At 54.3% G+C, this 19,477-nt stretch overlaps 1 protein-coding gene across 1 annotated transcript in view; it reads left to right on the top strand.

Annotated features, from left to right (window-relative positions):
- Nucleotides 1-19,477, top strand: part of NIBAN2 (niban apoptosis regulator 2) — a 48,759-nt gene that overhangs the window by 14,551 nt on the left and 14,731 nt on the right. Inside the window, exons 2-3 of the mRNA XM_081066034.1 lie at nt 13,753-13,883; nt 19,001-19,129. Of these exons, the coding sequence (XP_080922160.1) occupies nt 13,753-13,883; nt 19,001-19,129 (260 nt within the window). The remainder of the gene's footprint in view (nt 1-13,752; nt 13,884-19,000; nt 19,130-19,477) is intronic.

Genomic DNA, 19,477 nt, shown 5'->3' with positions numbered 1-19,477 from the left:
GAATGCCATCTTATGTCACAGTGGGAGGGCACCAGGGCCTTGCATGTCCAGTGCAGTGGAGTCCAACCCATTTATTGGACAGATGAGATGGAGAGCCAGGAAGGGTGAGGGGCTTGCCCGAGTTCACCCAGTGTAAGTCAGTGCCTGGACTTAGGGGCCTGCACTCCTAACCCTGCATCACCCACTGGAGTCTGTATTGGAATCTATGCATTGCTGCCAGGGGAGACAGTGAGCCCATTCCCACTCACCCTCAAGGGACCCCTTTCCTGGGAAGCAGACACAGGACTCGGGCCTGTTAGCTGAGAACAGAGTTTCCCATGGAACACAGATGCGGGTTCATGCAGGCACCTGGAACAAGAAATGTGAGCCTGGTAGGGCGTCCAAGGGGATGAGTTCTGGTACCTCCCCTTCTGGCCCCCTCGGGAGCCCGAGGAGACCTGCAGCTGGTGACTCAGGGTGGAGCAGAGGGGCAGCCAGCCGCAGGAGTCTTGTTATTTGAATAAACTTTCCATCTTCCATCTGCATAAAGCCTCACCATGCTGAGGGTCCCCGGCATTCCAGCCCTGGATTGGGTTTCCTCTGGCCCAGCAGCAAGCACATGAGTGAATTTTCATATTGGCTCATCTTCTTCCCTTCCACTCCCCCTCAACCTCTCCCTCCCTGGCTTTGAGAAGGCAGGAGCCCTCCTCCTGCCCCCATCTCACTTGTCTTCAGGACCCGGAGAGCCAGCACTGCAGGCAGCAGTGTGTGTGTGTGTGTGTGTGTGTGTGCGCGCGTGTAAGATGGGCAGGGGGAGTCTGGGTCCTGAGGCAGCTTAGGAAGAAGCCTGGACTCAGTGAAGAGGATGTTGACGTCAGAGGGCACTTGGCTAATGAAATGTGGGCTTTTGTGTCTATTTAGCCATTCTCTGTTAGGGTTAGGCCACGGCAACTGGCACTTATTAGTGATTGGTTCTTATTAGAACAGCAGCTGTCACTTATCAGGCTCTTACCAATAGTCAGGCAGAGTGCCAAACACTTCTCACACATTGTCTGATTTAGTCCTCACAACAACTCTTTGAGGTATGTACTATTTTTCTCCCCACATTATAGATAAAGAAAGTTAGGCTTGGGAAGTCATGGTCAGTAGCAGAGCCAGGTCTGCTGGTCCTAAAGTTTTTGTTTTTACTGTTAACCTCCTTCCTGGCACAGAATGTTCTCTATAGCCTCCTTGCCAGTTGGCCATCCACCCAGTCTCTGCCTGCACACCTCCAGTGATGGGGAGCTCTCTACCTCCTAGGGTCACCTGTCCTGCATTGGGCATCTGGGGTAGAAAGCCCTCTCTGGAGATTTGTCTGTCTTTGGTGGGTCACTTGAGAACAGGCTCCGGCTTGATTGGGGCATGGTTATGACTGAGTTTTTCCAGCATCTATTTTCCCAGGGAATTATCCAACTCTTTTGTTTGGGGAGAAGAGCTAAGTCCTCCCTCCTTTCTCTTAGCAGCCCCTACCTGGTACTCAGCCCTGTACAGAATCATTCATCAGATACTGAACATGACAGCAAACTCGATGTTGAAACCGTGGAGGTATTTCCATTAGCACTCATCTGGATGTTTTAGTCAATGTGATAAGAAAAAAAGAGAGGTATCAACACAAGATACCAAGAGAGCAAGACACACTCGGTCCTGCCCTCACGGAGTTCAAAGCTCTCCTCATCTAGCCTTTCCATAGTCTTTTCATCCTGTGAGTCTACCCGTGGGAAGTGGAGGCTCAGAGAGACAAGGAACGCAGCCACCTGCATTGCCACGGAGCAGAGGGGCTCTGGTCAGCTGAGGTGTGGTGGCGTGCGGTTTGCGGGGGTGTTTGCTTTCAGAATCTTCACTGGTGTTTCTCTCTCCACTTTCCCTTTCTGAGTAGTTAACCATAAGGGGCTCAGAAAGATTGGACCCCAAGCATGTCACCTTCTCATCCCCTGAGTGGCCCGCTGAAGGGCCAGGTAGCTGCCATTCTAGTTCCTCTTTGCTGGTGCCCGTTTCTTGGCATGAAACATCCCAGAAAACTGACATGTCCTCTGTGCCAATCCTGATGACAGCAACCGTCTGAGGGAGAAGTTATGTCCAGTGCACAGAGAACACCGAGGTTCAGAGGCGAGGCCACTGGGCCACTGAGCTGAGATCTGCTCTACGTGTCCTGCTTCCAAACCAGGGCTCCCTTTGGGGGCAGGAGGCTGAGAAAGCTGAGCATGGGTGCACAGTGCAAGGTGGCTGGTCCTCCTGGAGCATCTGGCAGCTCTGGGGGTCTCCAGCTGCCTTTGACCTTCCCTTTGACCCTTTCGTCACGGTTCCATTGACCTGGGATGTGACGTCGGCCATGGCAGGGCTTGGTACAGGATACCAGCCTTGGGAGCCTGACCTGAGACATGCTCCCAGGAGTGGAAGTCGTACCATCCATGGCAGGCACAGCACCAGGTTCCTGGGAGGGCTTAGGGGAGGTGTGGGTAGACTGGTTCTGCCCCAGGTTGGGGACGCTGCACGGGGGCCTTGGCACCCCATCTCCACCCTTCGCAGCTTGGGCCTGTGCTCCCAGAGAGCAGGGACGCCTGGGCTCTGGGCTCCAGCACAAGCTGCCAACTGTAGGCTGTGGGCATGGGGCTGCTGCCAGGCAGGGAGGGAGGGGCAGGAGGAGATGAGAGGGCTTTTGTTTCCCTCTGTTTGTGTCAAGATGGAAATTGACTTCCTCCCTCGGAGGCCACCGCAGCGGTGTAAAGGAAAGGGCAGCCCTGGGGTGGCAAGTCTTCAGTCTGCCCTTTTTCTTGGCGTTTCTCTGGGCCTGCACTTTAGCCACCTCCGGCCTTCCTCAGGCCTCAGAGCTCACTCTTCTCACCAGACCTGGGTTGCTGAGCTGAGGTTAAATATTTGCTAACTGAGGAGAGCTTTAAAGGCAGCTTTGTGAGAAATCCCGTCCGGCTTCTTCTGGCCTTCCGCCTTGCCCCAGAGCTGCCTTCGTGATGGGGAGGCCCAGCTAGACTCTGCCCTCCTCAGCCTCCTTCCCAGTCCCACGCAGCCTCCTGGGCAGCCATTTTGGCATCCGAAACTCGATGAGCTTCCACCCAGGTGTTGTTCACTCAGGACTTGTTTATCGAGCTCCCGCCTGGGCCAGGCATGAGCTGGGTGCTGGGCAAATGGTGGAACAAGGTCTCTGTCTGTGGGGAGTCGGGTTGAAGGAGCCTTTCACAGTGACAGTAATTGTAGCTACAGAGAGTGCCAAGGAGAAGTGGGCACTGTGGTGTCCGAGGCTGAGGGCACAAGACATGTGGGGGAGGGATACCGAGGTGGTGATTTCGAGCCTGGGGAGGAGGAGGAGAAGGAGGAAAGGGGCGAGGGGTTGTCTAGGCGGAGAGGGTGGGCTCTGGGAGAGCATTTCAGGCCAGAGCCAGTTTTCCTCTCTGAGTACCAAAATCCCACTGACTTCTTTCTCTGCAGCTGCTCGCGGGAGCACGAGGCTATGGGAGCTTGGCTGCTCCTTCCCCACTCCCCTAGCCTCGGTTTCCCATCTGTTCATTGGAAAGCTTGGACTTGATCTCAGAGGGCCCTTCTCAGGTCCAGTGGCCTGTTATCAGACAGGGAGCTGCCCGTCAAGTGGGGAATGTCCCAGCAGTCGACTGAGGACTCCTGAGTCACTAAGTCCTCGTGAGTTTTCTCTGTGAACTGTACAATTTAGGCACTGGGACAGGGCAGTGAACAAAGGCCAGCTTGGCCTCATGTTTCAATTTTGCTCTTACCTGTGTGATGTTGGGCTCGCTTCTCTGAGCCTCAGATTCCTCATTTATAAAATGGGTCTAACAATAGATCTGGTGAGGGTTAAATGAAATAGTATTGATGGTGATTGTTAACACCAGGCAGAGGGAGCTGCCTCTGTGCCTGGCACTGGGCTAAATGTTACATGCATTAGCTCATGCCCCAGTTATTATTATAATTATATGCAAATGGACAGCTACAAAACATTGTGATGGAAGAGATGATGTTTGGGTAGGGCCTCGAAGTGTGACTAAGATTTTGAACTGTGGGAAAGAGGGGGAAGGCAGTTCCAGCCAGAGGGCACAGCCTAGTGATTGCATGGAGATGGGAAGTATCTGAGACAGGTAGGACATGGCTGGGGTGGGGGGTGGGGGTGGGCAGTGGGACTGTCATCCTAGTGGATCCTGGATCCGACTCAGTGTAATGTGTTTGCAGGCAGCTCCCCTGTCAGATACTGAGAATGTGGTGATGGATGAGTCCACCGTCTCCCCGGGCCATTGGAGGCCAGCGAGAGCCTTTACAAAGTGCTATGTGTGACTGTCTCCTGTCCTTTCCACAACTCTGGAGTCTGGGTTCAAGCCCCAGTTTGGAGTCCCTCTCCTCCGCGTGACAGCTAGCTGGCAAGTCACTGGGCCTCGCAGCTTCTGTTTCCTCAATGGGGGTGATACCTATACCCACCTCCGGGGCTTTTGCCAGGGCTCAGTGCCCAAATTTGGTAAATGCCCTTGCAGAGTGCTAGCCCAGGTGGGGAGCTGGGTGTCACCAGCCAGCATCGTGCTTTCCAGCTGTGTGGCACTAGGCAGGTTCCCGAACTGCCCCATGCTTTCATTTCCTCCTCTATCCACTGGGGTAATGACAGAACCTCCCTCCCCTGGGCCCTCGTGATCGCCCACATAAAGTCCCTCGCACAGAGCTGGCATGTGATCAGGTGGCTGTCATTACTGGGCCTTGGTATGCTGCAGGCTGCTGTATTTATGGGGAGAGGTTTTTCCTTGTTGATAACTGGCCCCCAGGAAGAGGTGACCCGGCAGAGGGCCCTTTTGGGACACCTGAGGCCGGCAGGAAGGGAAATCTCGTGGGTGGCAACCACCTTCCCGAGGAAAAGGGACAGCATTGTACACATTCTCTCATCCCTGAGACCCAGCCACAGCCGCTGGGTTGGGCATTAGCTTTTCTTTCTGCAGTGAGGAATCTCTGGGGTGTGTGTGGGGAGCTTTGTTGCTCAATGGGGGTGGTGTCTCTCCGCGGGGGGTGGCCCTGGGCCAGGATCACTGCCTCTGGCCTCTCACTCTGGGCTTCCTTCCCATTCTTACTGTGTGCCGAGATTTGTCCCAGATGTGGTGGGTACTGCCAGGGGCAGTCAGACAGGGAACAGACCTTTACGCAGTGGGAGATCAACTGTGGGGGACTGTGGGAGTCCGTGGGGGGCACCCACCAGCTTGGGGACTTCCTGGGGGAAGGGAGGGTGCCTAGGAGAGCTGAGGAATGAGCTCAGCAGAGGAGAGTGGCCTGTGCAGGAGCCCATGGCAAGGAAGGGCACACAAGGGCCTGGGGCATACTGAGACGCCCAAAGGCAGTGGGAGCCATAGAAGATTTTTGAGCAGGGGAGATCCGGGGGGGATCAGAGGGGAGGGGAGGTAGAGATTCGGAGGCTATGGCAGGCATAACATGAGAGTGGCCTGGCTGGGGGACAGTGACTATTGGTAAGGCCTGGGCTGAGCTGTGTGGGCTCCCCGTTAGGAAGTCCACTTCACCCTGACATCCTTGTGCTCGGGAGCAGGACATGGAGGGCTTGGAGTCCTCTTGGGCCCAGAAGTGGGGTCGCAGGGACCTACTGTTGCCTTATAGATGCTCTGAGCACACCCCTTCTTCAGGGGAGATTTGTGGGGTGACCCGTGCCCTCTCTGGGTGCTCTTCCCCTTCTGGACGAGGACTGGCCTGTGGAGGTGCACTCAGGTGTCCTACCCTGTCCTGGGTTTGGCTCTGGAGAGTTCCAGCTGCTAGTTGAGGCTCATAGGCGAGCCGCCCATCCTTTTCCCCTGCTGGCCAATGGAGCCTGTTATTACCCGCCTCCTCTGGGCTTCCCCCCTGATTACAGGTCCTGAGCAGGAGCTGTGTCGGCCTTTCTGTCAGCCTTCCTGACAGTGGCCACCCACAGGGCCAGTGCTCTGTGGGGCCCCTGCCCCCAGAGACTGCCAGTCTGGAAGATGGGGGTGAGATGGATTTGCCCAAACTTTGGTTCCCTATTAGACTCAGACTGTTCTGAGTGCATGTCATTTTCAAGCTGTATGTCCCTAGAGAAGTCACTTACCCACTCTGAGTCTCAGTGTCCTCTACAAAGTGGGAACAACGAATGAAGTAATGCGTGTAAACGTGTAGCACCATGCTGGGTACAGAGGAGCTGCTCATCACACAGCTGTTGCTGCTGTGTTAACACTGATCATAAGGGGAGTCAAGTGGAAAGGCCCTGGGCTAGGCACTGGGGGCCAGGCGTGGGGACCCTGCTCCGGCAGGACATGCTGTGGGACCCTAGGAGAGTGTGGATACCTCTCTACACGTCAAGTTTTTCCTGCTTTCCCATGGTGATCCTTTGGACAACTCTACGACACTGGGGAAATAGAATCCCAGTCCCATTCTGTCTCTGCTATTCCTTCAGCACTGAGATGGGTGGGGTTGGTGTCACGGGCGGCCTCCCCCCACCCCCACCCCCAGCCCTGCTCTCCAGTGCTCTGGGAACCAGGCTGGCAGGTTCTGGGCCTGCCCCGCCCTGTAGAGTGCTGCCTGCCTGGTTTCAGTCTGCAAATCTCTCAGCCCTGAAACTGGGCCGGGCCTGGTGGGTAAGGTGTGTCTTTAGAGCCCACTGGAGGGACCGGATGAGCCGGGAACAGGTCTGGCGCCGTGCCCTCCGCTCGGGCCAAACCAGGGCTGGGACCAGTGTGAAGCCCCCAGGGTTGGCACAAGTCTGGTGCGATCTCAGCTAGAACTCTTCCTCTTTGTCCAGGTGCCTCACCGTCAGCATGGAAGGGGGTCAAGGCCTGCCCTCAGATTCTGCCTCTGCTTCTCCCCAGTGAGAGACTTGGGAGGGGGGGTCTCAGTTCTTTGGGTCTCCGTCTCCTAGTCTGAAACGTTCCTCCAATATGACACCCCCTGCCCCAGGGTTGAGTTCAGGATTTGGGGGAATGATACAGGTCAAAGGCCTGTTAGCACAGCTGTGGCATGTGGTGGGCTTTGGGAGGGCAACCCAGGCTCTCCAGGGTATCACCTTTCTAGGTCCGTTCTCCGAAGACCCCTGTGCTTCTTCCTCCCCTTCGCAGCTCAGCAAGCCTCTTCTCCTCTCTGAGCCTCAGTTTCCCTATGTGCACAATGGGCCCAGTACCCCACCCCCAGTTCTTGCTCAGCCTCTGCTATCTGAGTGCAGGAAGTAGTGTGATCCTTAACATTGTCAGTTTGGAGAATCAGAGATTAGTGTTCTTCCGGCTGCTTTGGCTGCTGCTGGTGCTGGTTCTGGGGGTGGGTGGGATGGTGGTACCTCTACTTCTGTTTCAAGGGCTTCTCCCTGGGTCAGAGGAACCTTGGACAAGAGGCACTTTATAAGTGTCCCCATTAGTGACGTGCCTTCTCCTTCTCAGGGCAAAGTGCTTTACGCTCCTTAGCTTATAGATTGTTCTACAATCCAATCAGGCATATGCCGTTGTGCCATTTTGCAGAGGGGAAAATAGGCTCAGAGAGGGTAAGTGCCTTGGTTGAAGCCACACAGCTAGCAGGTGGCAGAGCTGGTACTTGAACCCAGAGCCCGTGTGCCCAGAGAAGATGGTGCTCTGTACCCAGGTGGGGGAGGTACTGAATTCTGTCCTCCACCTACCCTCCCCCTGGTCATTCTGTCCAGCTTGGGGGGCTGTGGTCAGCTCCTACTCAGAACTGACTCACCCAACAGCTCAGAGGAGGTGCTGAGGCCAGCACCCTGGTCAGTCCTTGGGGCCAGAACAACACTGATTAGATTGCCATTGAGATTTCAGAGCATTTTAGATCAGCTGAGCCAACAGGGACCCTCCCACCCATTTTACAAGTAGAATTATTGAGGCCCAGAGAAGATGCTTCAGCAAGTATCCAGTAGGTGTGAAGGTTCCCTGCCAGCTATGACAAGATGGGGGCTGCACTTCAGTTCTGGCTCTGACTGCGGGGCCAACTTGTGACCTTGGGAAAGTCACTTTACCTCTCTAAATCTCAGTTTCCTCATCTGTAAAATGGGGACAGTAAATTCTGCTTTACCTACCTCGTGGGACCAAAGACCCAGCCATAAAGTATAAGGTTTTGGAAATTGGATTGTGCTGCAGCATGAGGCTGGGGGAGAAAGAGGCTTTGGTGTAAGACCAGGTTTGAAACCCACCTCTTTCCCTTGTAGGCTGTGTGTCTTTGAGTAAAGTCACCGGGTCTCCCTGCCTGTAAAGTGGGTGTGACAGTATTTTGGCATTAAACGAGCTCTTGAGCATGCTTATGTTCTCAGAGGCAAGTACACCTGGTAAACTCTGGGAGTTCTGGGGGCAGAGTGAGGAGGACTGGCTGGTGAGAAGGCCCCTCTAGGTGACCCCTGATGGTCCCAGAGGGTGCAGGCTTTGGAGACGGGGTTCCACATATCTGGGGGGCAGAACCATCCTAAGGCCCAGAGATCTGAGCTATAAGAACCCTTACTCAACCAGCTCGCTGCAAGGCTTGACTCCAAAACAAACCGTGTGTGTGTGTCGTGTCACGTCGTGTTGTGTCTCGCCCGGACCCCCACGTCCTGGGAAGTGGCCTCTGTGAAGCCGGATGGCATCTATTACCCTCATACTACAGAGGTGACGTGGCGATGGAGGCCTCAGTGGCACAGTGGTGGCCGGGCACAGATCTCACACCCCGGATTCGTGGGCTGCCTGCCCTCTTGCTAATGAAGGAATCAGGAGCCCACAGGTAGGCCCTTCCTGTGACAGCCCACAGAGGTGCCCAGTCGATTTTTGTTGACTGACAGAGTAAAATGATCTTTCGTGAGCCACTAATCTTTCTGAGCCTTGGTTCACACACCTATAAAGTGGAGGGCCTTATTTACCTATATTTACCTCTGGGGCCATTTGAAGAATCTGGGTGTGTGTGTTGGGCCCTGTGTCCTAGTGGGGTGAGTTTACCTCCTAATTCTGTGGGGCGTGTTGACAGAGGGGCACAAAAGGGGGCAGCATCAGCTCTGCTCACTAGAAGAGGCTGAAGACCATGCCAGGGGATTCCACAAAGGTCAGGTGGGAACCTGGGTACAGGGGTGCTCCTTGCATACACCTGGCCTGGCTTTCCTAGCCCCTCACCTTTGCCTGTGTGATTCCTGCTTTCTTGTGGGCTTTCCCTTTGTCTGATCTTTGTTGAAGACTTATCTACCCTTATCGTTTTATGATTATTTTCCTGTTTTATTTAAGTCTTTATTGGAGTTTTTCAAACTATAAAAGTTATATCTGCTAATAAAAATTTTAGTCTCTTACACATGTTATAAGCTGAGCACTGTTCTGATTAATAGTAACATTTAAGGAGGCCCTGAACCAAACACTTCACGCCCTGTCCTTGTCCTGCAGAGCACTGTGAATGGATTCTGTTGTACCCATTTTACAGATTTTGAACTCGAGGCTCTGAGAGAGCTAGGCAGCTGCAGGGCTGGTGACTGGCAGAACTGGATTCCGGCCCCTACCCTGTGCTCCTCATCAGGAGGCTGGAAGCCTGGGGCTGGTTGGCAGGTTCCCTCAGTCCCCCCTGTACCTTCTCCTCCAAGAGCACCTTGGGCTGAGTCAGTGCAAGGAGGGAGGGAGGATGGATGAGAAACTGTGAAGGTAGGCGAGGCCGGCACACAGCCAGCATCTGGATTGCTACAGCTAGCCGGGGCTTCCCAGGTCCTGGGCCTTTGGAGATAGGGCCACAGCCGCTTCCGGTCTGCCCTCTGGGTGGAGGATGCCTTGTGGAGCCCTGTGGACAGTGGTCAGAGCCAGGATCAGGAGGGGCTCAGCAGGCTGCAGCTTGAACCCCGAGTGCCTCAGTCTGGCTGTGTGACTTCAGATGAGCCCCTCATCCTCTCTGGCTCAGTCTCCTTCAGAGTGGTGAGCCTTGATCTTGGAAACCCCGGATCCATGGATGGATTGTCTCCAGAAGCTGTGGAAGGAAGTGGGAAGAGCTAGTGTGGGCAGGTGTGGAGAGAGGGGCACCTGAACCCTTAGGGACCACCCACAAACACACAGGCAGGGATGCTGCAATGGGAATCCAAGTTGTAAAAGCCCAGTGGATGGCCGCTGCTGGGAGGCAGCCAGTGGGAAAGTGGGGTGCTGAGAATCCTTTATAGGGAGGGGGCTGCCTGGACTGAGGCCCTGAGCTCAGCAGGCAAGAGGAGCATTGAGGCCCGGCCCTCTCATGGAGGCCTACCCCAGGGCCACACACCTGCCCGGGTCTTCCTCCTCCAGCAGCATCTGGCCAGAGGGGGACCCTGTTCAGCGCTGCTCTCCTGTAAGCCCTTTGTCCCTGGAGGGGGCTGGAGCCTCTCCTCCTCCTGCCTCTCCGAGGTCCCTACGCCCCAACTCCTCATCCTCTGCCTTCCTGTGACTCTTCCTTTGTATGAAGCACGCCGCAGTTCCTCCCAAGCTGTCTTAGGACATCTCTCAAGAATGTGCTTGGGGCTGCCTCTGCCAAGAAGCCACCCGCGGCCCTATTCCCCCACAGTCTTCCCTTTCCAGCGCTCCCTTTGCTGCCAAACTTAGGAGACTAGGGTCCTCAGCTCCCTGGCACTGCCAGCTCTGTTCATTTAGTCCTTAACCCCTCGGGGATGCCATCGCCTGCAGCCCTCACCCAGCGTTTCCTGTGTCCTGTGGGGCCTGGGGAACAGCAGGCACTCAGTCACCGTTTGGTGAGTGCACTCCCCTTCCTGGGGACTGGCCTGCTCCAGACCACAGGAGCTGAGTTAAGGGGATTCAGTGGTGATCAAAAGGGCACCAGGCCCACCCTCCTGGGGTTTGCAGTCAGTCCTTGGATACTAGCACCCCGCTTTATCTCAATCCATTTGGTTCCCAAGTTGGGAAAGCAAAGTTGGGTAGTGAGAGTCTCCATACTCTCCGATCTGTTTGGTTCTAAAATTTTAGATAGCAAAGGGTTTATCTAAAAACAGACCCCAAGCTGTACAGGTCTTGAATTTGGATAGCAAGGCCTGCCTATAGTGGAAGTTGGGTGCCATCGGGGCGGAGTCGCTGCAGGGCTCATGGAGCTGCCTCTTTTCCTACTCCATTGAGTGAGGCCGCCCCGCCCCCCAAATGTCTGCCGGTATCCTGTCTGCCCCAATCCTCCTGGCTTCCACACCCTGGTCCCACAGCCTCACTTGGATAACATGAGAGGTCTACAATGGATTTCATCCTTGCCTCCCACCCTGTCTTGGCCCCTCTTAGCCTGGATATTACAGGTTTGTCAGCCTCATCTTTGCCTTCTGGCTCTGTCTGGGGCACCTCACTCTGGTTGTCACTTCCTCAGTCTCCACTGGTTTCCTCTTCAACCCACAGCCCCACCCAGTGTGGGCCTGAAGGATGCCTGTCCCTCGATGGGCCTTCACCTGGCTGGCCTTGCCCTTCCTGTCCTCCCCATCTAGCCCCGGGGGACTTCTAAACCCAGCCACGGCCTGCCTGGACTCGATGTCTGGCCTTCGCTGACCCGGCAGCTGACAGCATGCTGTGGGTCAGGCAGACCCCGGTTTGAGAGCTAACAGGCCAGCAGCTTCCTCCTGGACCTGGCTCCCCGAGGCTCAGGGCAGATTCTGGCTCTTCTGGAACTAATGTTCTGTCTGAGGCTGGGTGTGCCAGGGCTGGGTCAGGCCTCCCAGAGCAGAGCCATGGTGGAGGACCCTCGAGGTCGGAGGGCCCAAGACTGCTGGCTGGGATCGTACCCGGTGGGAGTCTGGCTGCTTGGGGCGGAGCTGGGACAAAACCCTGGGCTGAGGCTTCGAGGGCTGGCAGCTGAGAAGCAGGCTCTCCGGTCCTGTTACCATGAGCCTCCTCATCCCTAAAATGGGAAAACAATAGAACTGACTCCCTAGGGTTTTCATGAAGGTTCTTTGGGATCATGCATGTAAAACTTGCCCACCCACTGGCTCGGGTTAACAATCAGTGGTAACTATTATCATGATTACATGATGTACCAATATTATTGTCCTCTAGGATCCTATTTTCTCTATTTGGCTCCAATTCATTATCCCATTACCTCCCCCTTCCCCCACCCCCCCGGCCCAATCTTGCCTCATCATTTTTCAAAACAATTCCTGTGGTCTTTGAGAGAGTCCTGGTTGTTAATGGCTTTTAAAAAATAGACATTCTAAGCAATTTCCTTATTTATTCTCCCCTCCTCCCCACCCCCCTCCAAACAGAATATGGACAGACGTGACCTCATTCCAGGAAAGAGGAACACAGGCAAGGCCATGCCTGTGGGTAGTGGTCCATGGGTTGAGTTGCCTCCAGAAGGAGTGGAGGGAGTGGGCCTGTTCAAGGCCCCAGGTGTGGGATGGGGTACATGCTTTTAGCCTTCCTCCCTGCCACCACATCCTGGCTACTACAAGCCTAGCTACACTGCCCGCTAGCTGTGTGACCTCATGCCAGTGGGTCTGTTTCCTCCTCTGTAAAATGGGGATAACACCAGCCCTACCTCACAGAGCTGTTGAGAGGATTAAATGAAACGCTGTCCTAACAGGGTACCTTCCGTACCCAGAGGCCAGCCATGGGAGCGACAGCATCGTGTCAGCCCCTTCTCCTTTGAGAAAGAACCAGGACTTTGAACCCTGGAATCCAAAACTGTTAGAGGTAGCAGGGCCTGTCCATTATTGAATCCAGGCTTCTCAGTGTGCAGGGGAAACAGGCCCAGGGAGGGAGCTGTACAGTGGGCCGACCCGTGGTCGGGACGGACGGTAGCTACTCAGCATAAGGAAGTCTCTCCCAAGGAGAAGGCCCCCTTGTCATGGGTCACGACCCTCGCTGGGCCTTAGTGTCCTCATCTGTGAATAGGAATGCTCAGCCATTGCAAATACTGAGTGTCTAATGTGTGCTCGGCCTGCTCTGGAGGCCACGGTACTCAACCTGCTCTGTTCAGAAACGGCTTTAGCGGAAGAGAATCAAACGGCCCGTGAAAGCAGAAAGGTTGTTTAACTTGGTAAATGAGTCCATTTCAGAATATTTATTTTTTATTGTGAAAGGAGTCATGCTTGTAAAATAATTCAAATGCTATAAAAGTGAATAAAGCAGAAAATGAAATGGACTCTGCTTTCCTCATTACCACACGCAGAGGTCCCACTTTTAACGGTCTGGAGTGCGGCCTTTGGGACCTCTTCCCATAAGTCTCCAGGCATAAATAATTTATATGCACGAACAGGAAACAGGAATAACTTTAAATGAGATGATATTCAGCATTTGGTTCTGTAACTGGCTTTTCTTTGTGTGACAGAATGTGGATACTTTCCCTTTGTTGATACATATACTTATAGACCGCCCCCCACCCCCATCTTCTTACTTCCGCTGTTAAAATTGTGCACACAGCTGCCAGTCACCCTCCAAAAAGACCGGCCCCATTTCCAACACCCCCAGCCCTGGGTTAAGTTGCCTGTTCCTTTACATCCTGGCTGGTCTGACCGGGGAATCTTGGTTCCTTTTGCATTTGGTCGATGACTGGTGAGGCTGAATGTCTTTGCACTTGTCTGTTGGTTTCTCGTCATTTCTCTTTGGTGATTTCTCTGTCTAGGGTCATCGCCCATTTTCCTGTCTGGAAGTTCACCCAAGTATGTGCAGGAAATGCACAACTCTATCCAGAAATGCAAAGCGGACGAAAGCGCAGAGCTTGTGCAGTTTTTACAAGCAGGAATTTGGGGCATTGTGGACGCCCCTCCCTGAGGCTGGGTTGCTGCTTGTAAGTAACCATGACAACCTGACAGTCCTGTTTGTCCTTCTGTTCCAGAGAGAACCGGAAAGATCCTGACGGAGTTCCTTCGTTTTTATGAGGACCAGTATGGTGTCGCCCTCTTCAACAGCATGCGCCATGAGATTGAGGGTACTGGGACACCACAGGCCCAGCTGCTCTGGCGAAAGGTGAGAGGTGCCCAGGGGGGCATAGGGCGGATCCTGGTCAGGCTCTGACGCCCACTCACCGTCATCTCCGGTGAGTGACTTCCTTCTCTGGGCCTCAGTTTCCCCTTGTTGCCATAATGGTCTCTAAGGGCCCCGCCCAGCTTCGGAATAGACAGGTGACCTGGTGGTATTGTCGAGCCCCGTTTGCCACTGTGGGTGACTCCCCCGCCCCGCTCCTTCCCTCCATTAGCAGAACTGGGGCCCTGGAGTCATCTTGACAGGCTCAAGTTCAAGCCCAGCTCCTCCTCTTATTGGTTGTGTGCCCGTGAGCAAATTACCTCACCTGGTGGAGCCTCAGTTTAACGGGATGAGCACACCTCCTGTACAGGGTGTTGTGAAAATTAAAGATGCGAGTCAGCTCGGTGCCTGGAGCAGGGAAGGTGCCTGGAGAGCGCTGGCTGCCACTGTCGTCATCAGCGGCCTCGTCATTATCCCGTTGTCAGTAGTGGGATTATGTTTGCCCAGTAAATATTTGCACAATGAGGAACTGGAAGCTCCCTGGCCCTGGCCTGGGGGTCCACGTGGGCTGAGGAGGCCGGCAAAGCCTCCTGGGAAGGGGACCCTGTGATGATTGGTCCTAGAGGACGTGAGGGAATGTTAGGAACACAGGCAGAGCTCTGAGTGCCAGGCTGGAAGCTGCCAGTACCGGGTCTGAACACTTGGGGTGACAGGCCAGGCCTTGATCCTATGGGAGTGGTGCAGGGGGCTCCGTGTTAGCCCAGGAAAGCCCTATTTGCAGGTACCGCACGGCCCTGGGCAGGCGTCATTTTCTTTCAGTGATCTTCACCCTCTGCCCCCTTGATGGCTAGGCAGGTGGCAGAGGGTGGGGTAATGAGGAAAAGGGGCTCCAGACCCATCTCCTCTGCAGGCGGTCTGGCCCTGAAATGGCCGAACAGCAGCCAGAGTTTACTTACTCTTGGCTGGCCAGTGCTGGCCAGGGCCCCTGAGCAGTGCCCACCAATTTCCCTCTGGGGAACCCAGCTGGCTGAGCTGATCCCTCTGGAAGTGGGGTGCTAGCCAGGTCAGCCAGGCAACCCCAATGCCTGGCGCTCAGGTCATTAGTGGCTGAATTCCATGGCTGGTAGGCGGCACAATTGCCCGTGGTCACTTTGCCACGCCTTTCCACAGTTCTGTTGGCTTCCTCCGGGCTGCCCCGGTCAGCCTGTGCTCAGGCTTCAAGGGGCTGGGGCCAGTGCCATAAAGGTGGGACTGAGGCTGGAACCCCATGGTGTGGTGGGAAAGAACTCAGGGGGACCTGGGTTCAAATCCTCTCAGTTGATTTAACCTCCATGATTCAGTCTCCTCATCTGACAAATGGGTCCCTGCTGCCTAAGGCTTCAGTGAAAGGATAAATGGTGTGCAGTTGGGGAGCAGATGGGATTACTAAGGGGGCGTGAGTCCCAACCAGCTGGGCAACCTTAGACAAGTGGCTTTACCTTGCTGGACCTCAGTTTCTCTGTGAAATGGCATTCAGAGAGGAGTCATTGTGGGCCAGGGGTCAGAGTAGCATGGGGGGCAGATGAAGGATGGACGGATGAGTATGGGGTTGCAGGGGAGGTGGCAGAGCAGACAGAAAAGGCTGAGAAGGCCTCACACTGGGATTTTTATTTTACTCCACTCTCACCCTCCCCCAAAACCAAGTAACTAAAAATGTGCCTATTTACCTTGAGACCAAAGGGGCAGGAGCTGGCGCCACTTGACCTGGTGGCTTTGAGAATTTATTACCCTTTGGTATCTTCTCAGCTGGAGGCATTAGCTCAGAGGGGTGGGAGAGGGTTGATGAGATGAGGGATTACCCTGAGGGAGAGACAGGCGGCCCCCGGTCAGACACACTGACTGTGCCAGGTCAGGTGATGGCAGACGGGAGACAGAGAGTCAACAGCCGTTTATACAGTCAAGTGAGCGCTATGAAGGAGATGACAGGGTGAGCTGTGACAGTGAGGGCCTGACATCCTCTCAGGGCTCACAAGGGTTTCCTGACATCCTCTCAGGGCTCACAAGGGACCTCAGCTGAGGTCCTTGTGGGAGAAGAACTATCAGACCAAGGCGATGGCACGTGCAAAGGCCCGGAGCTGAGCCTTTAAATGGCCCAGGATGGTCGAGACAGGACGAGAGCTAGGTTTCAGATTTCTGCCTTGACCCTCAGCTTACTTGGGGTGGAAGGTAGGTCAGGGCTGTGTGTCAGATGCTCTCAAAACATCACATAGCCCTCTGATTTTTGGCCCCCCAAACTACTGGTCCCCTGTTTTCATGACAACTTCCCTACCTCCTAACAACAGAGGGCAGAGGTACATGGAGATGTGGTCTGGCCTGGGTGTCTAGCAGGTGCACACCTGTGTGGTAGGAAAGGAGGCCTTGGGCTCAACCCAGGTTGAACTGTTTCGAGTGGGCAGAACTGGAATTGCCCCCGTTTTTGGAAAGAAATGTCACAGGGAGCCAGGTCCTAATATCGCAAGACAGAAGTGAGGGCCAGTGCCTACACTAAGCTTTTACTCTGCATGAAAAATGCCTTTGACATTCAAAGGGTACGTATTCATTGTAGGAAAATAGAATTAACATGTAAGTAAGAAGAGTAAAATGAAATCACCCACAATCCCTGAAAAGCTGGGAGTTTTGGTCTCATTTGGCCACTCAGGAAACTGGCCATCCTGGTAGTAATATAATAATGGAAATAATAAAGATAACCATCACCATAATATTAATTGTTTTTATTAGGATCAATAATAAAAAAGGAATAACACAATAAAAATAGCAATAGTTGTAATAAAAACAGAAATAATAATAAAAATAGCAGGTGTTTTATGTGGGCACGCTTCATCCGGCTAGCACAACTCCGCTGTCTGAGGGATGATGATTCTGTCCTCTTCACAGCTGTGGATGAGGCTTGGAGAGCTGGAGTCACTTGTCCAGGCTCCCCTGGTGTAGGCAGTGGAGCTGGGGCTGGAATCCGGGGTCTGTGCTCCAGCCATCACCACCCACTGAAGATTCCCACCGTGGCATTGGAGGGCTTTTCAGTTTTTTTTTTTTGGCCTGGGCTGTCAGTTGCGTTTTGTTTCCTGCAGGCCTTCTGATGGAAACATAACTCTGCCATTTGAAAGTCTTAAAAATAAAACCCAAACCCGCAACCAACCACCCATTACTGGCTGCTCAGGATCTGGGGGTGGACTTGGGGCTGGGGTTCCGAGCCTGACTGGGCCTGGAAGGGCTGCCTGGGTGGTCAGCTGTGCCCTGAACACAGCCTCCCACTGGCCCTGAGGCAGGCTTCCGTCCTACGCAAGCGTCTGGGGGTTGAGGGTCTTAGCAGGGTGTCAGGACAGCTGTATCTGCACTCTTTCTAGAAGGCCTGGGGATTCAAAGAAGAGCTAGGCATTGAGAGGTGGGTTGAGAGTAGGTCCTGGTCTAAATATAGACCACTCAACAGCAGCTTTGTGACTTGGGCAAAACCCACTGTGTGTGTGTGTTGGGGGGGGGGGAACCATTTTCTTTTCCTGTAAATATTTTTATCCCTGGGTAGGAAGCAGTCTATGGGGGTCCTATTGTCTGAGTACAATGGGCCCTCATTTTCCAAGAATGTTTTGGCATTTCCCCTTGAAGAGTAGCAGGGAGGTTGCTGGGCAGAGGGGGCTGCGTGTGAAGAGCCAGGCCTGGCAGTGGGGGATGGCTGCTCTCATCTGACCCCCCAAAACACAACGCGGAAGCTAGGAAGTGTTAGGCACCATTAACAGAACGCTTTCTCCCATTATTGCATGATACATGTTTCTTTTCGCAAAAGATACCATATTTGTTGTAGAACAGATAGAAGCTGCTGAGAAAGCTAGGAGCCCTGGACTCTCCAAGCTCCGCTCCTCCAGGAGTGAGCTGTGTCTCCTTTCCTGAAACTCCCCCCCCCCCCCCCCCATCCACCCCTGATAAGTCAGTCGTGGAGCTGGGAGACTCGCCCAGACTGAGGAATCCTAACAGTGGTCGTGGTGGCTCCGGGTATTGTGTGCTGTGTGTACTGCCTGCCAGGTCCTGACTGCCTGCGTGACCTTTCTAAGTGTTATCTCACGGAATCCTTGAGATACCTACATGAAGTCGGTGCTGTCACTGTCCCCATTTCACTGAGGCTCAAAGAGGTGATAGGACAGGCCCGGAGTCACACTGAGTCAGAGGTGGAGTCAAAGCTAGGGCTTTGCAGGGACATCTGGGTGTTCTCACTGCTCACACTGGTCACCCGTCTGCCAGGACGCTGGTCAAACATGGAACCCTCAGACAAACAAATGAGAAACAAAAACTCATAGACACAGACAATAGTTTAGTGGTTACCAGAGCGTAAGGTTGGTGGGGGGAGGGAGATGAGGATAAGGGGGATCAAACATATGGTGATGGAAGAAGAACTGACTCTGGGTGCTGAACACAGAATGGGATTTATAGATGATGTAATACAGAATTGTACACCCGAAATCTATGTAATTTTACTAGCAATTGTTACCCCAATAAATAAATTAAAAAACAACAACAACAACAACAAATACATGGAACCCTCCAGGCTGAGACCCCCTCCACCCCCACCCAGATTCATGGAGGCCATCCTGTCCGTTGTCAGAGCTCGGCAGGCTCCCTGGAGCCACCTTGGTCAAATGTTTGTTATCCCGAGGAGAAACTGAGCCCCAGGCGCTGGGGCCTTCACTGGCCTGTTCTGTGAGTGGGTCCCCTCTGCTGGGGTGACTGCCCTGCACCCTCGCTGTAGTGGGGGTGGATGGAGACGCAGCTTGCTGCAGATGCCAGAGAAAGTTCCAGACCTGTCCTGAGGTAGCCGTGCCTGCCTAGGGCCAGGATGGAGTATGGTCTTGTCTGGGTTCTGAATCATGGTGTCTGGCCTGGGTTCAAGTCCTGACATCACCACTGCTCCTCCTGGACCCCGGGAAAGTCCCTTCACTGCTCTGAGCCTCACTTTCCTCACCTGCCGAGTGGGTGTGACACAGCCCTGCCTCGCAGGCCTTCGTAGGTGAGCACGTGGGCACCACAGGCCAGGCTGTCACCTTGAAGGAACCCATTCCCTTGTACCTCCTCATGTCCTGCCCCCTTCCTTCCCACAGGTGCCCCTGGACGAGCGCATCATCTTCTCGGGAAACCTCTTTCAGTATCAGGAGGACAACAAGAAGTGGAGGAACCGCTTTAGCCTTGTGCCCCACAACTATGGGCTGGTGCTCTACGAGAACAAAGTGGTGAGGCCGCCACCCCACCCCGCTTCCGGTGCCCCGCACTGAGCCCCCAGCTCCTGCCGGCCCCAGCCAGGTCTTCTTCCCCTTCTACCCCCTCCCCCAGCTGTCTTTCTCCACGGTAGTTATCACGCACACCCCATACTCCTAAATCGAAGACTCCAGACTCCCACCCTCACCCTGTCATCCAGCACCCCCACTCCACTGTCCCCAGGGCCAAAGCAGAACCTCAGTACCCTTCCGTACCCCTTCCCACCTCCCCAAACCTGCTTGCGCACAGTGTCCTCTCTAAATTACATCCATCCAGGCATCCATCTCCCCCATAACCAACTCACTAGCTCCTCCCCGTTCCTC

The sequence above is a fragment of the Rhinolophus hipposideros genome, assembly GCF_964194185.1.
Source record: "Rhinolophus hipposideros genome assembly, chromosome: 11".
NCBI classification, from domain to species: Eukaryota; Metazoa; Chordata; class Mammalia; order Chiroptera; family Rhinolophidae; genus Rhinolophus; species Rhinolophus hipposideros.
This window is presented reverse-complemented; position numbering and strand designations above follow the sequence as displayed.